General features: G+C 41.7%; 2 protein-coding genes across 7 annotated transcripts; one reads left to right on the forward strand and one right to left on the reverse strand.

Moving 5' to 3' along the window:
- The first annotated feature begins 4,425 nt into the window (after positions 1 to 4,425).
- On the forward strand, positions 4,426 to 9,723 carry LOC110980954 (uncharacterized). Of its 3 annotated transcripts, XM_022238046.2 has the most exons (7): positions 4,426 to 4,577; positions 4,907 to 4,987; positions 5,259 to 5,441; positions 6,366 to 6,630; positions 7,071 to 7,238; positions 7,962 to 8,342; positions 8,825 to 9,723. In XM_022238046.2, exons 3-7 carry the CDS (start codon positions 5,272 to 5,274, stop codon positions 9,050 to 9,052), a joined length of 1,212 nt encoding a protein of 403 aa, XP_022093738.2. In that variant the 5' UTR covers positions 4,426 to 4,577; positions 4,907 to 4,987; positions 5,259 to 5,271; the 3' UTR covers positions 9,053 to 9,723. The 3 variants fall into 3 exon arrangements, with proteins under 3 accessions (XP_022093738.2, XP_022093739.2, XP_022093737.2); XM_022238047.2 differs by lacking the exon at positions 4,907 to 4,987 and having other exon boundaries at positions 4,426 to 4,605; XM_022238045.2 differs by lacking the exon at positions 4,907 to 4,987 and having other exon boundaries at positions 4,429 to 4,577.
- A 314-nt stretch (positions 9,724 to 10,037) lies between these two features.
- LOC110980952 (uncharacterized) lies at positions 10,038 to 24,975 on the reverse strand. 4 transcript variants are annotated; one of them, XM_022238042.2, is made up of 12 exons: positions 24,891 to 24,975; positions 22,985 to 23,121; positions 22,605 to 22,711; positions 21,723 to 21,841; positions 21,033 to 21,337; positions 20,783 to 20,878; positions 19,576 to 19,626; positions 19,065 to 19,148; positions 18,612 to 18,732; positions 18,065 to 18,294; positions 17,446 to 17,529; positions 10,038 to 16,168 (listed from the first exon to the last, which is right to left on the reverse strand). In XM_022238042.2, exons 2-12 carry the CDS (start codon positions 23,097 to 23,099, stop codon positions 15,933 to 15,935), a joined length of 1,548 nt encoding a protein of 515 aa, XP_022093734.2. In that variant the 5' UTR covers positions 23,100 to 23,121; positions 24,891 to 24,975; the 3' UTR covers positions 10,038 to 15,932. The 4 variants fall into 4 exon arrangements, with proteins under 4 accessions (XP_022093734.2, XP_022093736.2, XP_022093733.2 ...); XM_022238044.2 differs by having other exon boundaries at positions 10,038 to 10,937; positions 24,762 to 24,934; XM_022238041.2 differs by having other exon boundaries at positions 24,762 to 24,934.
- Positions 24,976 to 25,263: the final 288 nt, after the last annotated feature.

Below are 25,263 nucleotides of genomic sequence, written 5' to 3' on the forward strand. Positions count from 1 at the left end.
CCGCATAATAAATTTTATTCATTTACATCACAAAGCAAATATTTTTATACAGTTAATAAATTAATTAATTGCTTTGACAATTTTTTAAAAGGGCGCCCTCATGCCGCAACGATCTGGCGACCCCTTGCTCTTCGATAAAAGCGCTAGCGGTGGGCACATTAATTAAATAGCTAAGTTCAAGTCTCAATGACATGCAAACCGACGTCCTTTAGGTTTCTCAAACCGAAATTATATCACTGTCTTGTCCTTGATCTTTCTATTTCCTTTGAATTTTTGGTGGGTTAGCCAATTCCATTTACAATAATTTACACACAAAAAACCCAACTCGAAAAGTTGCTGTCCAAAGCCTGCGAGGAGTCAGGCTGTTTTGAATGGCATCCACGGTCATTTAAGTCTATTTTTCAACCATAACAATATCGAACGGAAGCCCCTCAAACCAGGGGAGTTGAGCCTAGCTTATATTCAATTATTCACAAAATCTCACACTATATAGGCCTGCTAATAGTTTTTTTTCACGCCTCGCTGTATGGAACACCAACAAAAATGAACCAGTCAAGTTTTGAAGTATTTCCAATCATTTGAGCAATGTAGGCTACATTTGGGGAGTACGGGGGAAAAACTGACGTAAAATGGAACGGTTCTAACTGGAAGTCAGGCAGAAAATAAAATATCTATGGGGACGTGGTTGCAGCAGCGCACACCACAGTGATTATGCTCAATAGAGGGCACAACGCAATTGACATACTACCCCGAGTGGGACCAAGAGAGGGCGCAATTTTCCTTCCAACGGAGCTCCTTTGTGGAACTGCATTTCACTGGTTTGCTAACACACAAAATGAACATCCCCACCACCACCAAGGCTCTTTTCAACCAACGAGAGGGTGCTTCTGCTCAAGGGCTACACGTGCACTTTTCAAAGCCCCTTTTGGGTACATGGCCTTGAGCTCCATCAACCAAGTTGATAATGACAAAGCAGGCCAAAAGTGAAGTTAGGCCTATCAGGAGCCTAGAGAATTCGGTTTTATTTTCGGCTGCATAAAAACAAGGCGAAACTATAAGTGCTTTAAAACGCATGGAATGCTTAAGTATGTAATAAAGAAAGTTAACCTGTCTAAGTACAGGTAATGCAACGGTTTACAAGTTCACGGTTTGATGGAAATCTTGAACCTATGTACAATTAACGCCAAAGCGCCGGTACCCTTCTTAGTCATCTATTCGAGCTTGTTATTGTCCTCTGCAAAGGTTAAGTGTACAAGATTAATTATTTTAATGGGATTTTGGATTGTAAATATGTGGCACTAATCTGCCTAATGCAGGTAATAGACGTTGTAAAACTCATTTGAATGTGAAAGGAGCCTGTCATTTTGAAGAACATCCTGAGCCATAAAACGTGACATGAGACTGACATGTACCTCTGCATTTCACGACTATGAATTAATTGTGTATGTTTCAGCACGGATAAATAATTATAGCCTAAAATTTTATCCAGCGTGCTTTTCTGCACCCTTTGTTTGAACTTTAGGAGTGCTGCTCTACTTTCAACAGCACTGACTTTCTGACGTCATCAAAGCCTTTAAACTCATCAAAACGTGCCGCTCTTGATGCGGGTGCCACCCGCGCGGTAACGGGCGGTCTGACCAAATTTATCTCCTCTTCAATAATGCGTCCAGTACCTAGTGTCAGGGGTTAATTAGTTCAGGTATAAGAAAGACGCTAATGAAAGGAAGTGGTCTCCAGGAATGGATTAATCTTTATTTGTGAAATGAAATCCTTATGTGCCATTATTGTCTATTAACCAGCGACTACAAACTTCATCGTACGTAAGCCATGACTAAGCGTCAGGCTTTGGGGGGGGGACAAAGCTCACAAAGCTATCCTACATCAGCGTTTTTCGCACTTGACTGGCATGGACATCTCTCTACGAGTTTATACGAAACTTTTTAAGGCCATACGCATTTCAGTCCGATTGCGGCACGCCGAGGGCGAAAACGTTGGACCGACCAGTCGCACACGAATCGGCGTTTGTGGTGCTTCTGGGGTTTTTGTAGTGCGAAAATGATTGAAAGGGTTCATGCATGCTGGAGACAATCCCGCAGGTGCGGGGGAGACATAAAATGGCTAAGATACAGGTGAAAATGTTGAGGGGCTGGCTGGATTCTACACCTCGGCCGCCGTCAAGCTCGGTTAATGGTTAGTGTTAGAGGAGTGCAGTGGAGTATCCGGGGGAGGGGGTAACTTGCTCCAACAGATATTTATTTATTTAACAAAGAACACTTCAAAGTTGAGTAGGAAAGAAAGTAATCGGTATGTTTATTTATGAATATTAGTACCGAAACCCTTAAGACAATTAACACCAGCAAGAAATCAAGGATGTCGGGACCGTGAGTAAAACTTTTCTCCACAGCATCATGTTAAATGAGCCCGAAGCCGCATTCGCTTTTGAATTTACGCCACCCCCACACACACACCAAAAGCTAGCTACGCCGCTGGTGGGGTGCCACTAGGGTATGCATTGACTATTCTCATAGGATGTGGATTCATTAACTCCCTGTTTGTCTTTAACTATAAGTAAGTTTCTACAACGGGCAAATGCAATTGGTCTATGACGAGTTGTTTTGAACAAAAGGAGCGGGAAAAAGCCAGCTTCCAAATGCCAACCGCACCCCAAATTAATTTATGTATAATCCATCTCTTCTCTATGCGGCAATGGTTTCTTACTACAGTCCTATCATTTCATTTCAGCCAGTGTAGGCCCACGGTGAACTCACCGGTATCTTCCTTGGTATCCCAGCTTTGATGGAAGACGTATAGGCTACTCAAGCCACCCAGCCAAACTTACTAAGAATCTAGGTCACAGGGCAAAAAGTGTGGCTAAGATTTGTTAGCAAAGGTAGCCTGCATACGACCTCTATGCATGCTATTATGAGATCTTCTAATCTAACAGTGAAATTCTTGGGATGACCCACCCGGAATTAGAAAATATGCCCTTTTACAGAAGCAAGGACTAGGTTCCTTGCAAATGCTCCAAGCGAAATATGACCATCCAATATTCTTCTACCAAGCCGCACCCAACTTGAGCGTTATATGCATGTTCTGCCGCCCGATCACACTGTCTTGTCCTTGTCTACTTCTATACATACATGGTTTGTACATCATACATTTGTACACTGTCGGAGCGATTGTGATCTCAAGATGGTTAGCCATCAACAGCCATTTACTTACCACACTCGAATTATCATTCTGTACGAGACCTAGTAAGCCTTTGTGCGTATTTTCTAAAGGTTGTCTCATCAGCCAGCCCTATTTGCTTCAGGGGGGCGCGACCAGCTTATTTCATTCACCGTACTTAAAAAGCATGCCCAACGTTACGAACAATGAGCCAGTTCAGTAACGCAAGCCCAAACTAAAAACCCCGTCTGAAGTCACTGATTCGATCGGGAACGAGCAATACACGAGAGCAAGGACACCCCCATCAATGCTGCCATACGCCGACTTGCACGCTTGCTGTGTTCTCAAATGACCTTGCCTTTTTCAAATACCGAACTAGTCCCCTAAGACTGTTCGTAGCACATGCCGTGTTGCCCTAACCAGTTTTGTACAAGAGTTACAGTCCGTAATTGGCTTCAACTTGGACCAAGAGAGGGCGTTATTTTCTTGGCAACGGCGGCTTCTTTGATCGGAACTGGACTTTGCTGGTTTACGAACGACCAGGAAATGCATGGCTCCGTTCGCATCGCTACCATCAACTTAAACACTGCCGAATGAGACGGCTCTTTTCAACCGATGAGTTGTGATTGCCAAAAGCAATACAGACATCGGCCGGTGTACAGCACTGGTCGATATAATGGTTAACAATAAGATTGAAGAGGGATATGACATCGTGTATATAACTTAAGTAGGCCTATAATTATTGGTGTACTCGAGTAGGACCTGTCCAACATTAACAGCTCACTGAGGGGAAAGTTGAGGATTGGACAGTCATTTTAGAAAAAAAATCCAAGACCAGGATACTTTTCTGATTGTCCCTTTTCTTTACTGGCTAAATCAAACACTCTATTTCAACATAGCACTGAGATAACTGAGGCAAAACCTAGTATCAGTTGCCGTAAATCTCGTTTCACAGCTACTGTACTGAGACCATTGTCAGAATACATGTAGAATCCCGAGACTCAGGCACGATGCAACGTATACATCACGAAACACAGCCATCAATCCTCACCGTCGTTTTCTTTTATGAAAGTTTTCTTGAGCAGTTGGGGCCTTTTCAATACTTGGCTTTTTTTCCGAGGGGTACAAACAGGCTGATACATAAGCTGGTCAATGCAGTGATGAAGAAAATAGGGATGGCTACCGTAACCTTTAGAAGTGAACACAAAAGCTGGTCGGGTCTCTTACAGAATGTTTATTCGAGCTTGATATGGAAATTCTGACGGCTTACAATCTTGAGTAGGATCGTCCACGAAGGTCTCCATATCATACACAATGTGCATAGACGAGACAGTGTGACCGCCCGGGCGCGACTTGCAAGAACTAAGAGTTGGATCGTTATATTTCTCTACGAGTTTAAAGATTCGCAGGTAAATCGTCTTCCCATTATTACAAAAGGCATGTCTTTGTTTCTGATTTGGCCATTCTGGGAATTTCAAAGTTTCATTTATGGATGGAGTTATCGTAATCTTAAGAACTTGCACGGAGTTCGTGTGAATGCCAGCGTTGCTTACAAACCGCCGCCACAGGTTTTGCTTCGCCAACTTAAAGTTAACATGTTGATTGGAAGCCTATTTTGCGTCAGTACGCTTTCCAAGTTAACGCTATCATTATACACTTGCCTTCCATGTCATGATTATATTCAGAGATATACTACAGTACAAACATAAAATGTAAAGCTGTAATTGTACACATGCAGATTGACATTTCAACAGTTGGGATACGGCATCGTGGAATACCCGATGCTGGGGACGAGGCAACCTTGAGCAAAGGTTGAAAGGTATATGTTCATGTATACGGGTGTGGATTGCAGCGATATATACGTTCGAAAACAAAACCAAGTCAATTTCCAACTTGTCACCAAGTCTACTGTTGTTTTGTTTCGGATCATTCCAGAGCATTTTCAGTGAACACTCTCGAGGACTCGAGGGGCACTGAACACATGCATTGAGGACAGACGCCTGTGAAAGATACATATGTATTTAGCGCTTGCGGTCCAAGTGTAGGCAAACTTTTAACTTTAAAAGTATGTATTTTCCTTCTTATACCAGTCGTCATCCCAACATGACTCGTTTAGCTAGAGGTTCTCTTGGACTCTGCGTGATACTGGGGATAATTGGAGCCGTGACTTGCAAAGTTTGGTCTGCTGAGGATTGTCCCACCAAGCTACTGGCGTTTGAGCGAAGACCCTGCTTTCCTGCAAATGTCACGGTGGACGACCAGGCCTGTGAAGCGTAAGAATCGTCATATTACTATGAAGCCTGGTTTCCACGGTTGTAACAAATGCCAACGACGCAGACAGTCGCGGAAATGACCGGTGCGTGACCTCAGTCCAACCAAAAAACAAGACAAAAGGTTGAAATTCTGAATATTTTTGCATAAAATGCTGTTTTTATAGGTGGCAATACCGCCTCTTGAAGGTTGAAACCAAACTGATACTCCAGTTTGATGTACATGTGTTGTAGGGCCTACTTATGGTTAACTATTTTGTTGACAATTTGGTTGTATATGTTAGGCCTAATAATGAGAAAATGGACAAAATGAGTGGTATTAAGAGAGGGAGACGTCGTTGTGCGCCTTTCGTGCCTGCGTGCGTCTTTATATAATCCTACACTCTGGCGAATCAACCAAGTCGGCAAAGTTGAACCTGGTCCAATTTTCCCAAATCTCCGCATCGACGTTTGCGTTAGTCACGATTATTTCCATACTCATCGCTGCGTATCGCCTGGGACTGGTCGGCGATGCTCCCTTTGATACGAGGTGGAAACCAGGCTTAACTTCTACCTCAACCTCTACCAACGATACACCTGTTGCATTGTCGATCTACTGGCCTTTCTTCTTGCTACACACTTCACACCAATATTTCACCCCATCTATTCATCGAAATCAAGTTGCACTTCTACTTTCTTGACTGTTATCATTTATCAACTCTCAACCTCATTGCGTAAACAATAGCATAAAGTCACTCCTGGCAATCTACTTTTTACACCCACTAAGGTTTCTGTTATTCTGTACCATTCCACCCACTATTCACTCACTTTATGGGCCACCTCCTCCCAAGATGCACCTCGCTCCATTAACTTTTTAAATGGTACCAAGCGACACTCCCTAATCTCCAAACTCTCATTATGTTCACCCATCGTTGCCCCTTCCAACAGCGAGGGTTGCACGTTTTGCAACACCAACCTACGGGACTTGCCCACCTGTTTCAACAACACTCGACCGGGTCTCTACTGGGAAGCAGACGGCAGACAGGACTCATGCCCGTCGAACATCACCTTTGAGAATCGCGTGGATTGTTTTCAAAGTTCTGCGAGAACCTGCACAATCTCCAATTCCTGCACCCAGGCTTTCTGTTACGCTATTGGATGCGAGTGGTGTAAAAGTGACCAAGGCCAGCCGTACTGCTTCTACAAAACTGAGGTGATTCTGTTCACATTTCAGTTGTATGAACAACTTTGCTTAATACTTACCGAGCGCAGGCCTTCGCGTGGTCTGAATTCCCACAGAGCTCGCAGTGGCTTTTCCAGCGTCAGATTTTTATGTAAATATCGGGTGAATCTCATGTGCGCACCAAAATAATATCAGTGCTTTTGATTGAAGAAATGGTGCAGGTTTGCTTTTCCGATCAGCTGACCATACTTTTCTTTATGTCGTCAAGTCTCCTGACGAAGGCCTAAGCATATTGTCAGTGTTGGTACAAGCCCGAGGTCGGTAAAAGCAGCTCTTCTTTGAAATCGTCACTTAATGCTTGCATGTAATACGTACTATGCCTTGTATGGCAACTGCTTTTAGAGCCTTAAAGTTCACATGGCGTCGATGAAGGCAATCTGTACTGACCTGTTAATGATTTTTCCCGCTAGGATGGTTTGGTAGTACCTCAAGCCAAGGTTGCTGTACATCGCAACATCGGAGGCACCTACGTAGCAACTGTAACCCGGCCTGCTCTACCGAGAGACATACCCAATACTCCCACTGCGTTGGCGTGGTATTTGACATTTACCTTCGGAGTGCCGGTCAAAGACGTCAAGGTAAGAGCACGAGAACATTCCTCAGCTTCGAATGAATTCATAATTCAAATAAAGGCATGTAGTGAATACAGCATTAGAGCAAAACGTTGTCTTTGGCCGTTTGTGCCGTTTCAGCTACACGATTTTTTGGTGTTCATGAAGGGTTAATTTCAAGGGGAAAAAAACATTACAGAACCACACATACTCAAGAAAGAGATTAATCCATGGTGTAACCGCAATTGTTTTACTCATAAAGGGCGCTTTCCCGACATAAAAGTCTGTGGGTTAAACTGGGACCAGCGAAAAGACAAGTGTAACAAAAGGATACAAAAGCGGGCGTCTGGCAGGACTGGCCCACAACGCCCTAGGAGTGTAAAGTCAGCCGGACAACGGGGTCCTACTTTTCACAATACCGTTCATGTGTTTATTGTTCTCCCACATCTCTCCAAAAAAAAAAATGCCAAGTATGAACAGGCTACCTATTAAGAGGGACACATTTACTTTTTCAGTTGTATCCTGACCGGCTAAAGGAAGCTAGAAGGCGAATTTGAGGGACAAAGGGAAACAAATTAGAGTTCTGTCATTGTGGATCGAACTGCATACGGTACCCCCAAAACCGTCACCCTAAATACAGGGGCGGCACATCAAACTTTTGGTCGAAAGAAAAGCAACCCTCTTTACCTCCGTAAAATAATGCGACAACCTTAACCGACTCAATTTCTCTTTCTTTCTTTCCAAACCCAGTTCGGAAGTCCTCTCGCTAACCTTGTGACGGGAAATGAAGATTACTCATTTATTATGAGGCCAAAGCAAACGCACTGGAACCCATTCGCTAAACCAGAGCACTTTTTACTCACGGCCACTTTGGACCGACAGGCACCCGCCTATAGACCCGTCGCAAGAGGGCGTTTGAGCTTTGACACGGCTCCAAGGTATGCACGGCAACCAGTCGTTCCTCAACTTACAGGATTCCTTGCTGGTGGATGCGTGACCACTTTTGAGTTCGACCCTGCGATTCAAAATACTAATTTTGGGAAGATAGCGGTTACATACCGTTTCACATCCGAGCAATCTGTGTTGTCTACTATCAGACTGTTAATACAGCGCAGTGTCTCCGCTATTCTGGTAAGTAAACTTCGTCGAAAAGTTTCATCCCTTTTCTCACGCGAATACTATATGTTGAGTTGATTATCTACCACTTTTTCCCGCATGAATCGATTACAAATGAACAGCCGCAGCACGGCGTTACTAAGTTTCGGACTGCGCATACTGAGCAGCATGATGTCAGTGTTCTTTTTATGAAATTCATCTCGAGAGATCTGGATTTGCTCTAAATGAAAGTTAACTTCCAGCAATTAATGTTCCAGATAAAGGTCTGCTGGGGCAAGTTATACCGAGTTGTACGTTTAATGATAAGTATACCATAGCCTTCGTAAAAAGTCAAATGTCCACAATAAATATGTATCTCTATGCTTCTGCTAGTTAATTTTTGAGGCACAATACAAATTGCTAGTTGGTACAACAAATTGTTGTCACAGTATGATCAACAAATGTATTTTGTTTCTCTGAAATGCAAAATGTTTGTGGTTTTCCCCCTCACTTCGTAGTCACGGGTCTATTATGAAGCTTACAGTATTGCGTACACCCAAGACTACAAGCTGTCAGTATTGAACGTGAAACCAGATGGAGCCGAGCGTTCTCCCGGAACCTTCTCCATGGTTATGCTGTACGACTCGTCTCAGATCAAGGGAGAGTTGAACCCCGAACTGGCCTTCATGATCCAAAATTCGTTACCGAGCAGGCCTTGTAGCCTGGAGTATCAATCTGAGGAGTGACCAGTCCGAGCTAACTTGTAACGTGATCACACCTACCGGTTCTTGCTTATGTTGGCGCAAAGTTTGTAAAGATTTATTCATATCTGGACGTGCGTCAAGTAACACAGGCCTGTTGCGTCATTACGCAAGCTGTTCTTTTTTTTACAGTCAAAAAGTGATGTTTTAGATAAAACGCTTTGTCTTACTTTCATTAGTAACCAATTGTTATGCACAATATAATGGTCTAATGCTTTCCTTATTATGCTTATTAACTCTTACAATTAAAGAATCTCGACACGAGGTACTGGTGTGTACATGTATGTAGCCCTAATATTAAAAAAAGATGTAGAATTTGTTTAAACGTATTTTAGCCCGTTCTGTATTTGCGCGTGGTAATAAGCAGAGTTTTGCGCATTCCGCTTCAGTAATGACTAGTTTTACAAAGTGGCACGTTTGATTTTAGTGACATTGCTGACGTTAAAACGCACGATTGCAACTCGGCAGCACTCTTTAAGCTCAGAAAAAAAGGTCTCCGCGGGCGTGTTGGGAAAACCCCACTGTATGCATGGATTCCGACCCGCAGTCATTCTCCATCGATATATACTAAACATTCACATTAAGGTCCTGAAGAATAACAATGTATTGATTCGATTTTGTAGTAACCAATAAATCAAGTACCTACACGCACCAAGTCTCTGTTTGTAAATGTTAATGTTTGTACGCTTTTGAATGCACTCCCATTAGTCTTAACTTCAACACTGTTGTTCTGTCTACAGTGTACTTCAAGTCTAGGCTGTCCATTTTCAACATTGTACCAGTTGCAAATGATGTTGTTTGCTTAGATATAGCGGCAAGTGTTACAAACAGGAACATCTTTGGTTTCTCATTTTCAGGCGTGGTCCGAACTCGAGATCACTACGGCCATCAAACGCATGAAACCAGAACTGTGGGTTTTAGAATCGTATCAAAAGATTCAACATTACTTACAAACGACCTGGTCAAAAAGTTGCATAGCAGACTTCACTTGATTTATTTTAACGTTCCTTGGTATAGAGCTTTTAGATGGATATAAAATCAAGGGAATTACGACAAAAGTTGTCAAGATAAATATAAAAATATATCTATACATGTATTGATAAAATTATCAAATTATAAGACTGCATAAAATAAAATATCAATATTTCATATTGTTCATGGGAATGACTTCACAGTACCCATGCCACTTATCACTTTAAAAAAATACCCGTAAATATCAAAGTGGCATTGACATTCCAGAAATCAAGTTTGACCAAAAAAAATCAATATGCTCTTAGTACTTAGTCTTCATGACGCATGCGCATAGTTAATGCTCCGAAGGGCCGACAATGCTGTAATAGTCGCACACGTACGCACTCGTTATTTCACATAATGTCTCCTCATCAATGCGGTGTAGCAATGGATGATGAATTGGTGTAGCAATGGACCTGTCAAACTGAAATTTGACAAACTGACAACCAAGATTGGTGTTGGTTAGGTAATGTCTGTTTTGTCCGCGTCTACAGGCGGATATCATTATCTCGGCATAATAATAACGCTGAATACATTGAAAGGCTATGCAGCATGTAAAATACACAAATTGAGGCATGTGACTTTACAGCAGACTTTAATTATCACAGAATTCCCTTATTAAGCACTGTGCCAACTATTGTTCGCAAAACAAAAACCTGCATATACAGATGCTACCACTAAAAGTAGGCGCACCACCCTTGATGTACAGCGAGCTTGGGAGCCCACTCATCCCTGAGTAAGATCTTACATTATTCACTTACGAGGAGCTATCTAACCCCGATAGCAGAACAAGTTGTCAGGGTACTCGTAGTTCGCGCAGGACGAAGACACCACAATCGCTCTTGGGGCGAACCCCACCCTGTGGGAAGCAAAAACTGACAGTGAGAAGAAACATCCAATCCAACTGCAGATGGCTGTAATAACAAACTAGACTTTTAACAGCAAAATGCCTGGTTTGAAGCATGCCGATAATACAATATGACAGGCAACGGAAATTATGTATAACAGCTTCAGCTTATCACGCGGGGTTGTGGCCACCAAAGAAGGAAAAAAGGACTTTGATCGAGCTTGCTTGCGGAATCCTAGAGGGTAAAACTACTATTTTTTTTTCTTTTTTTCAGTCCATTTTCCGTTGGAAAAGATCAATTTCGAAAGGCTTTACTGCCAACTTCTGTGGTCTTGAATTTTGTTTGAAAAGAAAAAGCTCACTTCAACGCATTTTGATGTGAGCCTCGCTTATTAGCGTGGATTATAATATCCGATAACATACTACCGGCAAGCTTCGAACATTTCTCTTAGCTTTACAAATGCTTCTTTTTTAACAGCAATGGGTAGCCAGATTGTTCTGCCGAAATGCTGTTTTAAACCTCTGAACACTTGGTCATTTTAATTGCCATGTTCCAGCCCGACTGCGGATAGCGTTTTTGATGGTACCGAGGGAATGTAGAGCTGGAAATGTACCACGGAGTTAACATAATTATGATGGTCTAGTTTGGGGCGAGGTTTCCGCTGAGGCTCACTGTTATACATTTCATCTGAAATCCAAAAAGTAATCTTGGCGGGCCAGCCACAAGTCAGTCAAAATGACTTTCGTACAATTTAAAGAGCATTAAGATAACTACTGTCTGCCTCAATCAGAAATGATTCCTTGGATTCAACTTCAAATTCAGGGACACACAGTTGTCTGCAGAACAAATCTTCGAAAAAATAAAATGTTGATATACATAAATTTCATCCGACACGGAAGAATTTGTAAAGAGTCTCTGTGGAGCAGAATGATGGATATTTAAAAACTGTTTAATATTTCAAGGCTTGATTCTGTGTTGAAGTCTAGAACACACAGATTATTTTCTGTCGAGACAAATACTTCCCCTTAATATACACTACCGTTGTTTCTGCAAACCAGTTTTGCTGTTACTTCCGATTGGAACAGACATTTCATTGCGACACCAAACATTGGTCATTAAAGGGAGTGCAGGTGGTAGGTGAAGCATGAAAGTTTTATTTATCCCAATAATTTGGGATGGCTCAACACTACAAAAACTAAAATAAGGTCAAATTGGGGACTGGAGACACGTAGTTTCATCTTATGATTTGAAGACTGTCTTTGGACCCAGAAACAACGTGTCATTATTTCATTCAATATCTTATTTGCGACGCAGTTGTATTGCTTCTGTGCAACTTTCATTTGGAAAACAATTTGAAATTTACGTATTCGAAAAAAAATTACTTTTCAAGAAACATAACAACAATGATAATGCAAGTTGACCAAAAAAAGGATGTTCCAGTCTAGCGAGACGCCAACGTTATTAACCCAACTTAATGAGGCTACAAAACAAGTATTTATCATTTTCATTACAAAGATGCAAGAATAACTTTTCAAGATTTCGATAAAAAAGAGAAGTATACAATTACTTTCACCGTCAAAATTAACAAGGAAGCAAATACAATATAATTTTATTTTATTTTTTTTTGTTGATTTCAACATGTTGCTTCTCGGAGGCTACAGAACCCAGGTTGTGCGTGTTAAAAGCATCTACGAAAAGCACAATTCTATCACTTCTGTTCACTCAGATTTGAAAAGGTTCGGATTCTTGCATTAATATACTTGAACATTTAAGGAATTTGTTGTCTTTCACAGAGTGCAACTTTCCTTGTTACAAAATTTCATTTGTTACTTGTAAGATTTGTTGCTACTTCAAAAACACAGCTGCGGTTATGATTTTGTTCCATAAAATTTATCTTTTATAAAATAACGTGGAAAACAGTGGTGTGTTCCACTTTGGGGCACTTACCAGTCCAGCAACTTCACAAGATCTCCACCTTCTGATGATATTTAGGCTTTTACTTGCTTGCTTTCACCATTACAGGGACATTTCTTGAATTTGTCTCACAGAAATTTCTTTCACGTTCTCTCGATGCGCTACACACTCTTCTTATAATGAAAGTTGATACTTCGCGAACGCCCGATACAACAGTCATTTTAGCAAGTTCAGTCGCCAAAAAAGCGATAGTTTCACACCAAAAACATGTATAGTTCCGAAAAGGTCTTTCAGTAGAGCTAAGGTCTCTTGTAATATGCAAGTGCATGTGCTCAATACTTTGCATCACAGTCTGTCAACACGAACACTTTTGAGCCGCTTCAACAAGCTCCATAGTACATGAGGCTGCTCCGGTGTTCCCAAATACTCATTTACATGTAACCGATTAATTCACAATAATCTTTTCACTTGGTGGTTCCGAAAAAAGCCACACGCTATTCTTTTTCTTGCAGCAGCTTCTCGATAGCAACAATCCTTTTTTTCCGTACAATACAAACGCCAGAAATCTGCCCAATTTTCTTTTGAAAAAATGAATCATCTCCCGCTGAAACCGTTTCAATTCTTTATCCCGTTCATTACGAAATGCAACGCGCAACGACTGACAAATGGCTAGTTATCAAGTCATGTTATTCAGTAATTTGAAAATAATTTCTGAGCCTGTTACTGTGATTCCGCTCGTTTATTTCACTAGAGGAAGTTCACATTTTAACAAACTGAAGAACATTTTTACCACACACTTACAGATTTTAATGATAAAAAAAACTTGCTCAAAAAGTCACAAAAAAAGAACATCTGTACAAATAAAAAAAGTTGTGTTCGAACAGACAAAACTGTTAATAAAATCTTCACCCTGATTACAGGAATTTCTTGGATCTACATGTAATTTGTTCTGCACAATGCGACGATGATACTTTCTGTTCAATTCGCAAGCGTTTTCTTAAACAGCCTGTGTGCTTTAAGCAAGGTTTTTAGTTTCCGATGAAGTTTCTTTCAGTGTCACAACGTTTGTTAATATTCCTGGTCTTGAATAAAACGGCTCAATTCACTGGCGGTGCGCACTTCAGAGAGAACAAATCGCTTGACACAGTTTCCCAACAGGTCTCTGGAGTCTTTTGTACGTCACACACATATTTTGGAAATGGTCACCAGAACTAAAAAACACCAATGGCTGTTGAACGCGATCCATTGGCAATCCCACCGATTTAAACCACTTCTTTAGTATTTATAACAATTTTTTTCAACATTAGAAGCATAATTGTTGAAACATTCCTTCATGTTCTCCACAGGTCAAAGCTTGTGTAAGCTTTGACAAAGATTTTATAGTAATGTTAATGAACGTTACACTCGGGGTGCATGATTTGCTAAAACAATACATTTAGTGATAAGGCAAAAGAATTTGGCCATAATTACTCTTAACAAATTGTTTTGAGAGTATGGTATTTTTTGATGTATCAATTCTAGGGAATTTCTGATAATTGTTTTCCTTTGTACCATTTGCATTGTTAAAAATTTACTGGCTTCGGTCAGAAGAGTTCTTAAAACTTTGTGGCAAAATTGGGTCTCCAAAAACAGAACCAAAATGTGAATGGAGGTGTGGATAACACATGTACATGTATACTGTACATTAAGATTTACACACTTTTGCATGATATGGAAGTGGGTTTTAACAAATACATGTAGGTGCAACTGCTGACAAAGGGGTATTGTTATTAATGTTGTGGAGCCCTAACACATACCAATCGCTGAAGAAATTAGCCGAGTGACAGAAGTCCTTTTAGTTCACATCGAAGAGTTCTTTTCTAGATTTAGACTGAATACACGTATACGGCAATGTGATGAAATCTCTAATGGGCCAAGAAAAAATGGCTGGTTATTAAAATACATAACTCAGTTTTTTCAGGGTTACTTTGTTCAGTCCTCAGTGCAAAGGGGCTTATGCTGTGAAATATTAAAAATGTTTAAAACTCCAAGCATTTTCGACAATGTGTACTGTGATCACAGAGAGCTTTGGAATAAGTAGTATCTTACATATGTGACCTGGTACATAATAATCAGGAAAAAAGTTGCTCAGACCATTTTATGTAATGGCCGAGAAAAGTGGGGATGTGGATACATGTTGAAAAAAATCGATGTGGCGGTTTTTATACATTTTGGAAGTGTATTAATGAAAGGTTACTATCAACACACCAGTCTTGTAATATGTACCATTTGAAAGCTTACGAAATTCTCTTTCTATGTACTTATCTCACAAAGTCAATTTGCGACTATTTCCCGATTTCGATTTACTGGTCAACAACAAACATTTCTGTACACTGCCTTGGCTACGTGGTGACATTTTATAGGCCAGCGTGATCACAATTAATTTCAAACTATTTGACCAAGATGCAGAATGCAAATGAAGATTCTTGACACCTGTCATGTGTGGAATGCAACTGGAGAAACTTGACTCCTTCTCGTTGTCTGTGTCTTGGAAGTTTGACCATTTGGAAATCGTGGCAATATGAATAAATTTGCAGATTTTGTTGGTAATCGTCCGAACAACAATGAAGAGGTTTGATTCCCTGCTGAAATATTTGCCTTATTTCTTCGGACTCAGCCATGTTTCTCACGTCACTGATGATCTTTCTACACAAGCTGGTAACATCAACTCTGTTTCCCTTTTACGATCTGCGATGTATTCCAATTACAGCTCAATGTGCATGCACTTGAATTTTTGTAGAAAATGAATGTTTTTACAAAGATTAAACTTTTAACTCACGGTAATGGCCTGTACGAAAATCACTGAAGCACGTTTAAACTCTGAGAAAAAAACTACAAGCCTAAAAAAGACATTTTCACAGCTTCGAGGTACAAAAAAACAATTTTTAATACTAAAAGTTCCCCAACAACAGGTCTACGAGGTCAACATTTTGACTAGCTTAAACATGATGGTTACTTCCAACTTCGTATTTTTTTATGTACACTTGGTCTTCGATTTTCTTTGTCTTGCCGGCTTGCCTTTTCCCTCCTCCTTGGTAAAGGGAACTTGAATTTTAATAGCGCTCGTAACCCCTGCTTGGGGGCGGGGCTCGGGTGGCTGGGGGTACCCCACCGCCGTTATGATCAAGTGGGCGGGAAGCACGCTCAGCGGGGTACGCTCCGCGGCCCCCAGCAGAGGAGGGCGAGCCGTACGAGTCTCGTGCCCCATACGGGGATTTCTCGGCAGGACGGGCAGAGCGAGCCTCAGCATAGGAATAAGGGTCATAGCGAGGGGCCGCACTTGAAGATCCTGTATTTTGGATAAAGAGAGTTATTAAATCACAAATGTCACATGCAGCTGTAGTTTAGAATATTGATTTCTGACAAAAAAGTCGCATCTTGTGAACTGGCTTAAAATCAGTATTGCAAGGCTTGAACTTTTTACTTTTGAAGTGAATGTGCACAAGTTTAACTTTTTCTCGCTGCTACAGGCTGTTAGTAGTTTTTTTGTCTTGAGTTAAATTTCTTTTTTGAATGCTTACTTTTTGATTTCTCAAGCAATAACAAGAAGACATTTCGTCCAGCAACGTTACAACATGATCTGCTAAACTGTCCGTATTTTGTTGACTGGCTAAATCTCTCCAATTCAGTGAGCTGTGAATACCGGCACAAATTTATTCAGTATTGCCTCAAAGTGGACTGATTATTTTTTAAGTTTTCCACAGATGAAAAAGTGGAAACTATTTTTCGATGTTGATCTTTCTCCCACCTGAAGTACATGTACTTAGTTTATAATGCAATGGTAAATGTTCGGTTTAAAACCTAAAATGTAAGTCGACCAAAACTATTTTGCTGTGAACCTCACAGAATTTTATATTTTACGTTGTCAGTTTCATATTTCAATTATTAAGAAGAAATGGTCACTTCAAATTCAGATTTCTGGTTCAGAATTTCAACTTTGTCATTTAAGTATTTAATTTTACCCTTGACAGTTGCTCCTCCAGGAACTACAAAGGCACGACAGAGAAGAAATTTTCATCGGTTTTCAGAATGAGATTATTGCCTCTCATGAGGGACCACATGACCATAAGATGTCGTTCCGTCCAACACATTGTGTCTCACTCCAAAACGAGATTTGTAATTGATAACGAAATGTGATTTCTGCAGACTGGCAAGTGGCCGGCTGATTCTTTGACATGAATGCTGTGCTGATTTGCATCGTCTAATATAAATATGCAAAGCGTACAGACCACTTTCGCTAGATTAGCAAGATACCATTATTCAATCCATACCAAAACCAGAGCTCCTGAAACAAGACAGAGCCTTCTGCCCTCTGGTAATGCGGCCTCCACATCACTTCATGCTGGAGTCTTTGGTCAATAACAGAAAGATTACTAACAAGGCAATCCGAAAGCTGCATCTTTAAGGACACAGGCTCCAAAAGACAGGATGTTTGCACAAGTGTGATTGGATCCACAGACAAACCCCCACAGCAACTTCCGTCCGGAATCAGTTGGGTTTGGAAGTCAACGACAGGCAAAATTAATCAAAAAATGTCATGAGATGAAGAAAAGTGGAATACATTACCTGCATATTCCCTCTCTGGGGCCCTGGCCTGAGATCTAGGATACTGGTCAGCGTAGGCCGAAGACCGGCTGGGTGCTGCCTCACCTGTTCATCACCAGAACCAAACAACTACTTCAATTCACAAATAACAGCAAATCAACTAGACGGGAATACTGACGATGTGTCCTTATAATCATTCAGTTGACAACAAAAGCGGGATTTGAAAGCTCTCCAAACAATCCTTGTCTACCAATTCTAAGGATTTCAACATCGCTGTGTTGTATGTATCTTGACTTTGGGCACAACTGGCTATGATTTTTCAGTAGGTAGGGTGTGTGTGTTATAAATGGCTTCTGTATCCTGAAAATTAACATACTGACATGGCAGACACTACCTGCATCCGGCTGAGTAGTTCAGATTATCTTCCTTTCATAAAATAATCTAAAAAAATTTAAACGAGAAGCAACTCAATGCACTCCACAGAACAAGGATGTAGAAATTTGATCATCTGTCATCAAATTGAAACAGGTTATGGCCAAATCAAACAAATGTTAACTATCTTCACCGAGTCTTCGCACGCTACTTGGAAAAGCCTGGCATGCGATAGCTGGCACAGATAAAAGGTCCAAGTATGACTTACGTTCGTACTCCCTGCCGTACGCTGCCTCTCGTGGGGGTGCCCGTTCATAGCCCCGCTCCTCCTCATAGCGACTGGCTGTGCGGGCTGTGGCCGGAGCGTACTCTCTCTGAGCAGCAGGCGTCTCGCGGCTGGCGGGCAGGCTGTAGTCGTAAGACGGGCGCGAGGCTGCGGCAGTGCTGTAGGAATCCCTGGCTGGTGGAGCATAGGGATCGCGTTCACGAGCAGCATAGCTAGAGGAGAATTAGAAACAGAAATTACTAATGATGAAACATCTCATTAAAGACTGCCCTGGAAGTCGTTCTAGTACATTACGATGTTGGTATATTCAACACTGCTTGTGTTTTACAACAGTTCTGAAATCAGAGACATATAAAGGATCTGGGTGTAGATCCTATGATTGTCGTGGTTACAAAATTTCTGAGAACTTCAATTGGTTATTTTATCAAATAAGTCTGCAAGAGCACATAAATCCACGTCCGAGTTGCCATACGTGTGGCTCACATTGGCTAGCCCTTAAGTGCTAGAAATGAAGGGTGCTAAGACATACCCCTCCCTTTCTGGGTAGGCTCTACGTGGGGCTGGCTCCTCCCTGGCTGGTGGGTAACGCTCACGGGCGTAAGGGTCTGCCTCGCCATAGCTAACGCGGGATGGCCTCGCAGATGCTGGAGCTACCAGGAAAAACCAAGCCAAACATTTGGTAAATAAATGCTTTTTTCATTACTTAAGTCTTATTGCTAGGTAACTTTCGCATAGCAGATAGATCTATGGAAGCATTTTTCTTGGCAGCTCTGTGAAACTGGACGCAATCTGTTTGCATTTCTAAGATATATCTGGCTCTGGCACTGAAAAAAGAATTGCAAGCCGTATGCTTTTAAAACTTTCTCTGATACGTAACATGCTTAAATTTCTTGGGAGACAACTTGCACTTGATAAACAATTACAGCCCGTATCCTGTGTGAGGGAGAGCTACGGAATTGAAAATATTTGAGGTGGTTTGTACCTGCTCCGTATTCATCTTCAGGGTAGGCCCTGCGACGAGGCTCAACAGGCTCCTCCGCGTCGTACACAGGGCGAGGGGCATGATCTGAAAGTAAGGTCAAATTGTGTTAGACTCATTTCCAAGCTGATCCTTAAGAATACAGCCAGGGTTTGCACCCCTATCCAATGTGAAAGGTGGACCTGGATGCGTGACTGTCGACGGCAGCAATTACAGCTGAAGACATTCTGGCTCCCTGTCTAGTGGTAGGGCTAAACAGTCTATCGCATCAAATCATGACGTTAGGTTTCACTACATGGAGTTGGTATGGGTTAATGATAAGCTAGTATAAAAGGTGTTACCACAAACTTTGCACCTGCAAAGATCCTACACCCAATACACTTTCACACATGTCCTGTTAGTGCCAGAAAAAAAAAGAAAAAACAAAGATACAAGCACCGATTTCCACTGATGATGAATAAGAACCCTTCACTCTCTCTCTGTTTACAGCTGATAAAAATGAACAGACACATACCATAGTCTGGCCTAAAGTCATACGGAGCACCTCGACTCTCAAGTAAAGGCTCTACGACAAAGAGGACGTCAGAAAAACTAAAATGTAACCATCTGTTACTTCAAAGGTAGAGTCTCAAAAAAAATGTTGGGTGTTAGGAACTTAAAAGGCTCAGTGGGAAATCACTGCTTGTTCTGAATTGCAATGCAGGTGTTTTCAATGGTTGCTAAAATAGGATAAGTGCTCAGTTATATAATCAGAGAATTCAGGACTGTCAAGGTTAACCTTTACAGCCATCAAATCTTTTATTCTAACGAATGATTCCCACACCCCAGACAGAGTGAAGGAATTCTTGCTCAGGCGTTCAATGAACTGCCTTGATGTAATTAATGAGAATTGTGCCAAACCTGCCAAAAGCCAACATAATGCAAGGAAACGATGGTATTACATGCAGAGCCAATGATTTTCTGCAATCGCGGAAAATGGAGGGAATTCGCAGAATCAACACTTTGAAACGGAATCCACTGCTTGAAAGGGAACCTGCAAAATTTCCCTCTAAGAATGGCTTAAAAAGTAAAGAAAACTTTCTGCAGAGTACTACAAAATAGATGCCTACCAAACCCTTTTCAAATGCTTGCTTTTAATGAACAAATTACGCTGGAAACTTGCTAAATTACACCACTCTACCACATGATTGGGTCGTCCACGCCGCGCCGGTGCCGATACTTGTAAGCGCTATGGCGTGCGTGGGCCCCATTCGTGCAGCAGCACCCAGCACAGCAACGGTGCAGTAGAGTACATTGCGTATACACACATTGGCCGTTCACACGCGCACAGTACTAGCAATGAAATCAAGGCGCACTCAAGTTCAACTTAACTCGCCTTACTTACTTACTCGCCGATTTCATGCTCATGAAGGTATGAAACGGAATTTGAATTTCTGAAGCGGAATTCAGGATTTGGCAAAACGGAAAATACCTATTTTTGAAACGGAGAATCATTGGCTCTTCATATGTACTTGTACAAACTTAAACAAGCTCAGTAATGCCAGCGGAGCAACCTATCAAAGTTAGGTCAAGTCAACAGCTAGGCCTGGTGGTATTACAGGGTTAAATGTAGGTCATCTACTACGTTAAAAATCAGGACACAAAAATTACAAACAGATTTGAAAAATCTTTAATCATAAGGGACAAGATCTGCGATCATAGAAGACAAAGACTGCCCTCACCTCTTCGAGGCTCCGGTTCTCTCTCATACCCTCGATCGTATCCTCGGGCTCTGTAATCACTCACAGCACTAGCAGGTGGAGCTGACAAAAGTGGCTCTGACAAAGTTCAAGTAGGGTATATATTTGAGTTGAAAAGAGTGAAATATGTGACACCCTTCTGGTTCTTGAAGATTGTTGTTTTGGCATTGTTCCTCTTTTGAAGGATTTTGAAGAATTGAAAAGAAGAGTTGAAAGATAAATAGACTAGTACCTTTGCCGCTCCTGGGTGGGCCTGCCCTAGGCGCAGCCTGAGCTGGGTAGTCGTCCCTGGCTGGCTGGCTCTCTGGAAGGGGTCCACCATGGGGTCTGCCACCCCTCGCTGGATATGGTGTCACACGAGGTGAAGGAAGGCCTCCTCTGGCAGGTGGGCCTCCTCTTCCCACGGGACCACCCCTTCCAGGAGGTCCTCCACGGCTGCTGGGGCCACCACGGCCCGGGGGTCCGCCGCCACGCCCTGGTGGTCCGAACGAAGGAGGTCCCTCCCCGCGGCCTCTTCCTATAGGTCCTCCCCTACCCCTGACAGAAAATGTAAGATGAGAGAGCTGATTTGTGAAACACTGCAAGATAACAACAGCCAAGTTTGATCAGCAACCTTATGTTGAAATCTAATTGATTTTCCCCTGGTTACCTATCCACAAATATGCATTCTGGGTACCAGCCAAAATGGACAGGCGGTTGATTAGCAGTCGCTGATTGAACCTTGCCCATGTTAACAACCAGATGACATCGGCCCACAAGCAAATGGAAATATCGTTCCATATTATGAAATAGGACTTGGAATAATATTTTGTGACTCGATCAACAGATGCAATTTCACATGTGTGAGTTTTTGAGTTTAAACTAGGCAGAAGACAAAAAAGACAATACAATCTCCACACATATTAACCCACTGGCTGCCTACCTGAAGCTGCCCCTTCCTCTATCCATGCCACGCCCACTTGTGCCTCCCCTTGCGGCCATCGTCTGTTGTTTAATGCCCTTCAGCGCCATGTCAACTTTGATGAACTTTCCGTCCAGCTCCTGAAAAGCAAACCAACAGCAGAGAAGACATCCATTATCTACCAAACTACGTCCCTAAAAGAAAGACATTTTGTTTCCACTTTAGTAACATCTCTGGTGAACTTTCCGTTTCATTCAAGTTCAAACAAATTTTTTTTTCACATCCATGAAGCTACCCACAGTTTGGATCAGTTGGATTTACAAAGAATTCAGCAAGATTAGGTCAGGATTAACTGTAATGACGATAATAATAGGTATTCATAGAGGCCATCCACCAACATTGATTCTCAAGGCACTAACACCATTAACGTCCCTGCTCATCGGGTCCATAAATATTTCTTAAACCATCTCAGCCCCCTGAGAGGTATCCAGCTTGATTCTGCTGTCTTGGCACAAAGTGGCTAAACCAACCACAATACCTGTCTCTGCCCTCACAGGCGAGGTACCCAATTACTCCTGGGTAGGGAGAAGCAGTGAGTGACAGAGCGCCTTGCCCAAGGGTACACACATCATACTCCACGGCTGGACTCAAACCACACAACCGGCAGCTTTACTCGCAGACCACAAATTGAGTGCCTTAACCTTAACCGTGCTGAACCCAACAAGGTTATGGGGGATTTCAATGGTCCCTAGGGGGTTAACCATGCTGAACCCAACAAGGTTATGCAGGATTTCAATGGTCCTTAGGGGGTTAACCATGCTGAACCCAACAAGGTTATGGAGGATTTCAATGGTCCCTAGGGGGTTAGGGTTAAACCACGAGGCCACATCATTTTGCACTTACGCTTTCATTGTAGCGGCTGACGGCATCCTTGGCATCGTTGGCATTCACGTAAGTTATGAAGGCAAAGCCTCGTGATGTTCCACTCTCCTTATCTCTCATCAACAAAACTGCATCAAAAGGAAAAGCAGAAGTTTCACACACAGAGCCACAGTCAAACCTAACCTTCAGCAGAAGTTCCAGCTAATGGCTACTGCTGACCACAGCTGCATTGGACTTTTGCAGACTGGACGACGACAACTGAGGTTTTTCAGTTTGTCGTTCCTGGTAGCATTAATTGGTTAAGACAACATCAACTGTTCAATTTCCATATCACATTTGTATGTAAAACATTAATTGCCAGTAAGCACTTAAGCCGGCAAAGGTTTGTCCTGTGTACTTACGCTGGTCTATGGGACCAACTTTTGCAAACATGTCCTGGAGCTTTTTCTCATCTGTATCAAAGGACAGGTTTCCAAGGAAGATCTTGGTCGGAATATCGTGCTCGGCTGCTGGCATTTTGATGCTGGGTTCCTCGTACCTGTAAAAAAAAAGCATGTGCACTAATTTATCAAAAACTCTGCCCGACATATGTACTTGCAGTTGGCTTTGGTAGCACTGAGAAAGTTCACTAGGCCAATGAAAGTTGATCTCTCAAGGTTCTCGTCAGCAACTTCTGGAAAAGTGACGAGGGTTTTTCATCATCTTTCATCGGCAAATTTCTCCACAAATTTGACGAGGGATTTTCCCAAAATTTCATCACACTCACACTATGCATGAAGGTTGATCTTATTTTAAAGGATCTTGACTGTGAAAAAAAAATTGAATTGCAGAGAGAATAGAATTTCAAAATTCAACAGGTCAAACAACTGCAATATATTGACCAAAAAACCCCAAGAAATCCTTTCTTTTCATACACGAGTTGACAGCGTGAATCAGAGGCTTTGAAAAACTTGCGGTACCACTCCCTAGTTTGACCTCAGGCGTGTGCATTGTGTCAGTTTCCTGCCACACACCAAGCACCATCATATGCAACATGTGCTTTAGCCCATTCCGGCAACAGCGCGCTGATTGTCAAACAAAATTGGCTCCTCCCTTACCTGTCTGTATGCGTACAACCACACGTACATACACAAAAATGTACATCCACATGATACCGTGCATCTATCATCAATCATGAATAATTGTCTCCGCCCACATAACCTCACTGGCTTTTCCAAGAAATGCCTCTACTCACTCAATTTAATTTTGCATTCTATGTGTACAGTGACACAACTGCGAGCATTTCATGTCATTTTGCAGGCAGGCCTAGGCAGGGACATGCATGAGTGAGGGCGCTGTTTATTTGGGAACTCATGTTCTTCATTAGGAAATTGTGATTAAAATTTGTCTTTCCGCAGGCTCTAGCTCCTCTAATTTCCAATTTCAAAATTTTTGGAATTATAAATGAAGCTAGCATTGAATTCCTTGATATGAGGCACGAATAAGAACAAACATTTGTGGAAATGTGAATTTTAAACTTTTTATTCAAAATCCACACTCACATTTGTGTACAAAAAATAAGTTTACTCTGCATTTTTACCAATGAGTACACACATACAAAAAATCTCAAAACATTGCTTTAAATCACTATTTCTTTGCTTTGCAGAGTCCAATGTAATCCAAACTTATATCAAAATGTTTATGACACCCTCTCAAAGATCACTCCAAAAGAAAACACAAAAAATAAGGCTAAGGGGCTTGGTTAAAAAATGTATGAACCACCCTAGCCTAGGTCTAAGCAACTTCGAGAATTGACTCCGTTCGATTAGTGACTTTGAAGTTTCAATTCTCAGAGTAGGGCTAAGCTTGTACAAAAAATACAGTAAGTAGGGCCTAAAAAGAAGCAAAATTACACATCGAAATCTCACAATGTTGTCGACTTTCCATGGAAAATAAGTGCTGTCACAATGCAAACTAGGGCCTACCATGAAATTCTTTATTTCCCCCTCCACGTGTCGGAAATAAACGTTAAGCCACAGAGAGCTAAATAAAACCACACATCATGCACGTGCTGTCATTGTCACATGTACATGTACAGTACACGTACGGTGTATTCTCTAACGTTAAGCCTAGTTGCAAAATTCCTTTGTCGTGCTAAAATTTGCGTCGATTTCGAGAAGAATTCCTCACCGTTCTTACCTTGCATACAATTTGACGAATATCAGTTCTAACCGTATTTACACACGCTAATAACCACTTAAATATTTTCAAGCATTTCTTCGTAAATGGGGAGAAACTAAGGATATTTGTCAAGCTCTGGCGACTGACCTTTCTACTGCATTTGACAAAATCAGAAAGAGGACGCTTGATTAATGAGCATGCGCAGATGAAGCTTTTAGTATGCGCAGAGACATGATTAGCATTTGGCGCATTTAATTTTAATATTGATAAACTGTTCCACGACGAAACGAAGATGCATGACTGGGGTGATACCGGGACATTTCCGGTAAAATTCTTCAGTTGTATTGAAAGTAATTTTCCAAAACAATTTAAAACAAGAGTAAAAAAGTTCCAGGCCGAGGAGTCCCATGCATTTTAGAATGTCATCGTGCGTATATAAATCTATAGACTATTCTCGTTTTGCCTACAACTTGTATGGCCGGCCAAACTTGTTTATAGAAATCTCACCTTTTAGTTGGGC

Source organism: Acanthaster planci, linkage group LG14 (genome assembly GCF_054643075.1).
Source record: "Acanthaster planci isolate LZ-2023a linkage group LG14, COTS_SCS, whole genome shotgun sequence".
Lineage (NCBI taxonomy): Eukaryota > Metazoa > Echinodermata > Asteroidea > Valvatida > Acanthasteridae > Acanthaster > Acanthaster planci.

What these genes read in the sequence shown, in the direction of transcription:
- LOC110980954 (XM_022238047.2), top strand. Translation starts at nt 5,272, where the DNA reads ATGACTCGTTTAGCTAGAGGTTCTCTTGGACTCTGCGTGATACTGGGG. An exon ending in ACTGCTTCTACAAAACTGAG is followed by an intron (nt 6,631 to 7,070) that starts GTGATTCTGTTC and finishes TTTTCCCGCTAG; the next exon opens with GATGGTTTGGTAGTACCTCA. An exon ending in TGCCGGTCAAAGACGTCAAG is followed by an intron (nt 7,239 to 7,961) that starts GTAAGAGCACGA and finishes TTCCAAACCCAG; the next exon opens with TTCGGAAGTCCTCTCGCTAA.
- LOC110980952 (XM_022238042.2), bottom strand. Translation starts at nt 23,099, where the DNA reads ATGCCAGCAGCCGAGCACGATATTCCGACCAAGATCTTCCTTGGAAAC. An exon ending in AGAACCGGAGCCTCGAAGAG is followed by an intron (nt 19,627 to 20,782) that starts GTGAGGGCAGTC and finishes TCTTTGTCGTAG; the next exon opens with AGCCTTTACTTGAGAGTCGA. An exon ending in GTACGGCAGGGAGTACGAAC is followed by an intron (nt 17,530 to 18,064) that starts GTAAGTCATACT and finishes GGTGATGAACAG; the next exon opens with GTGAGGCAGCACCCAGCCGG.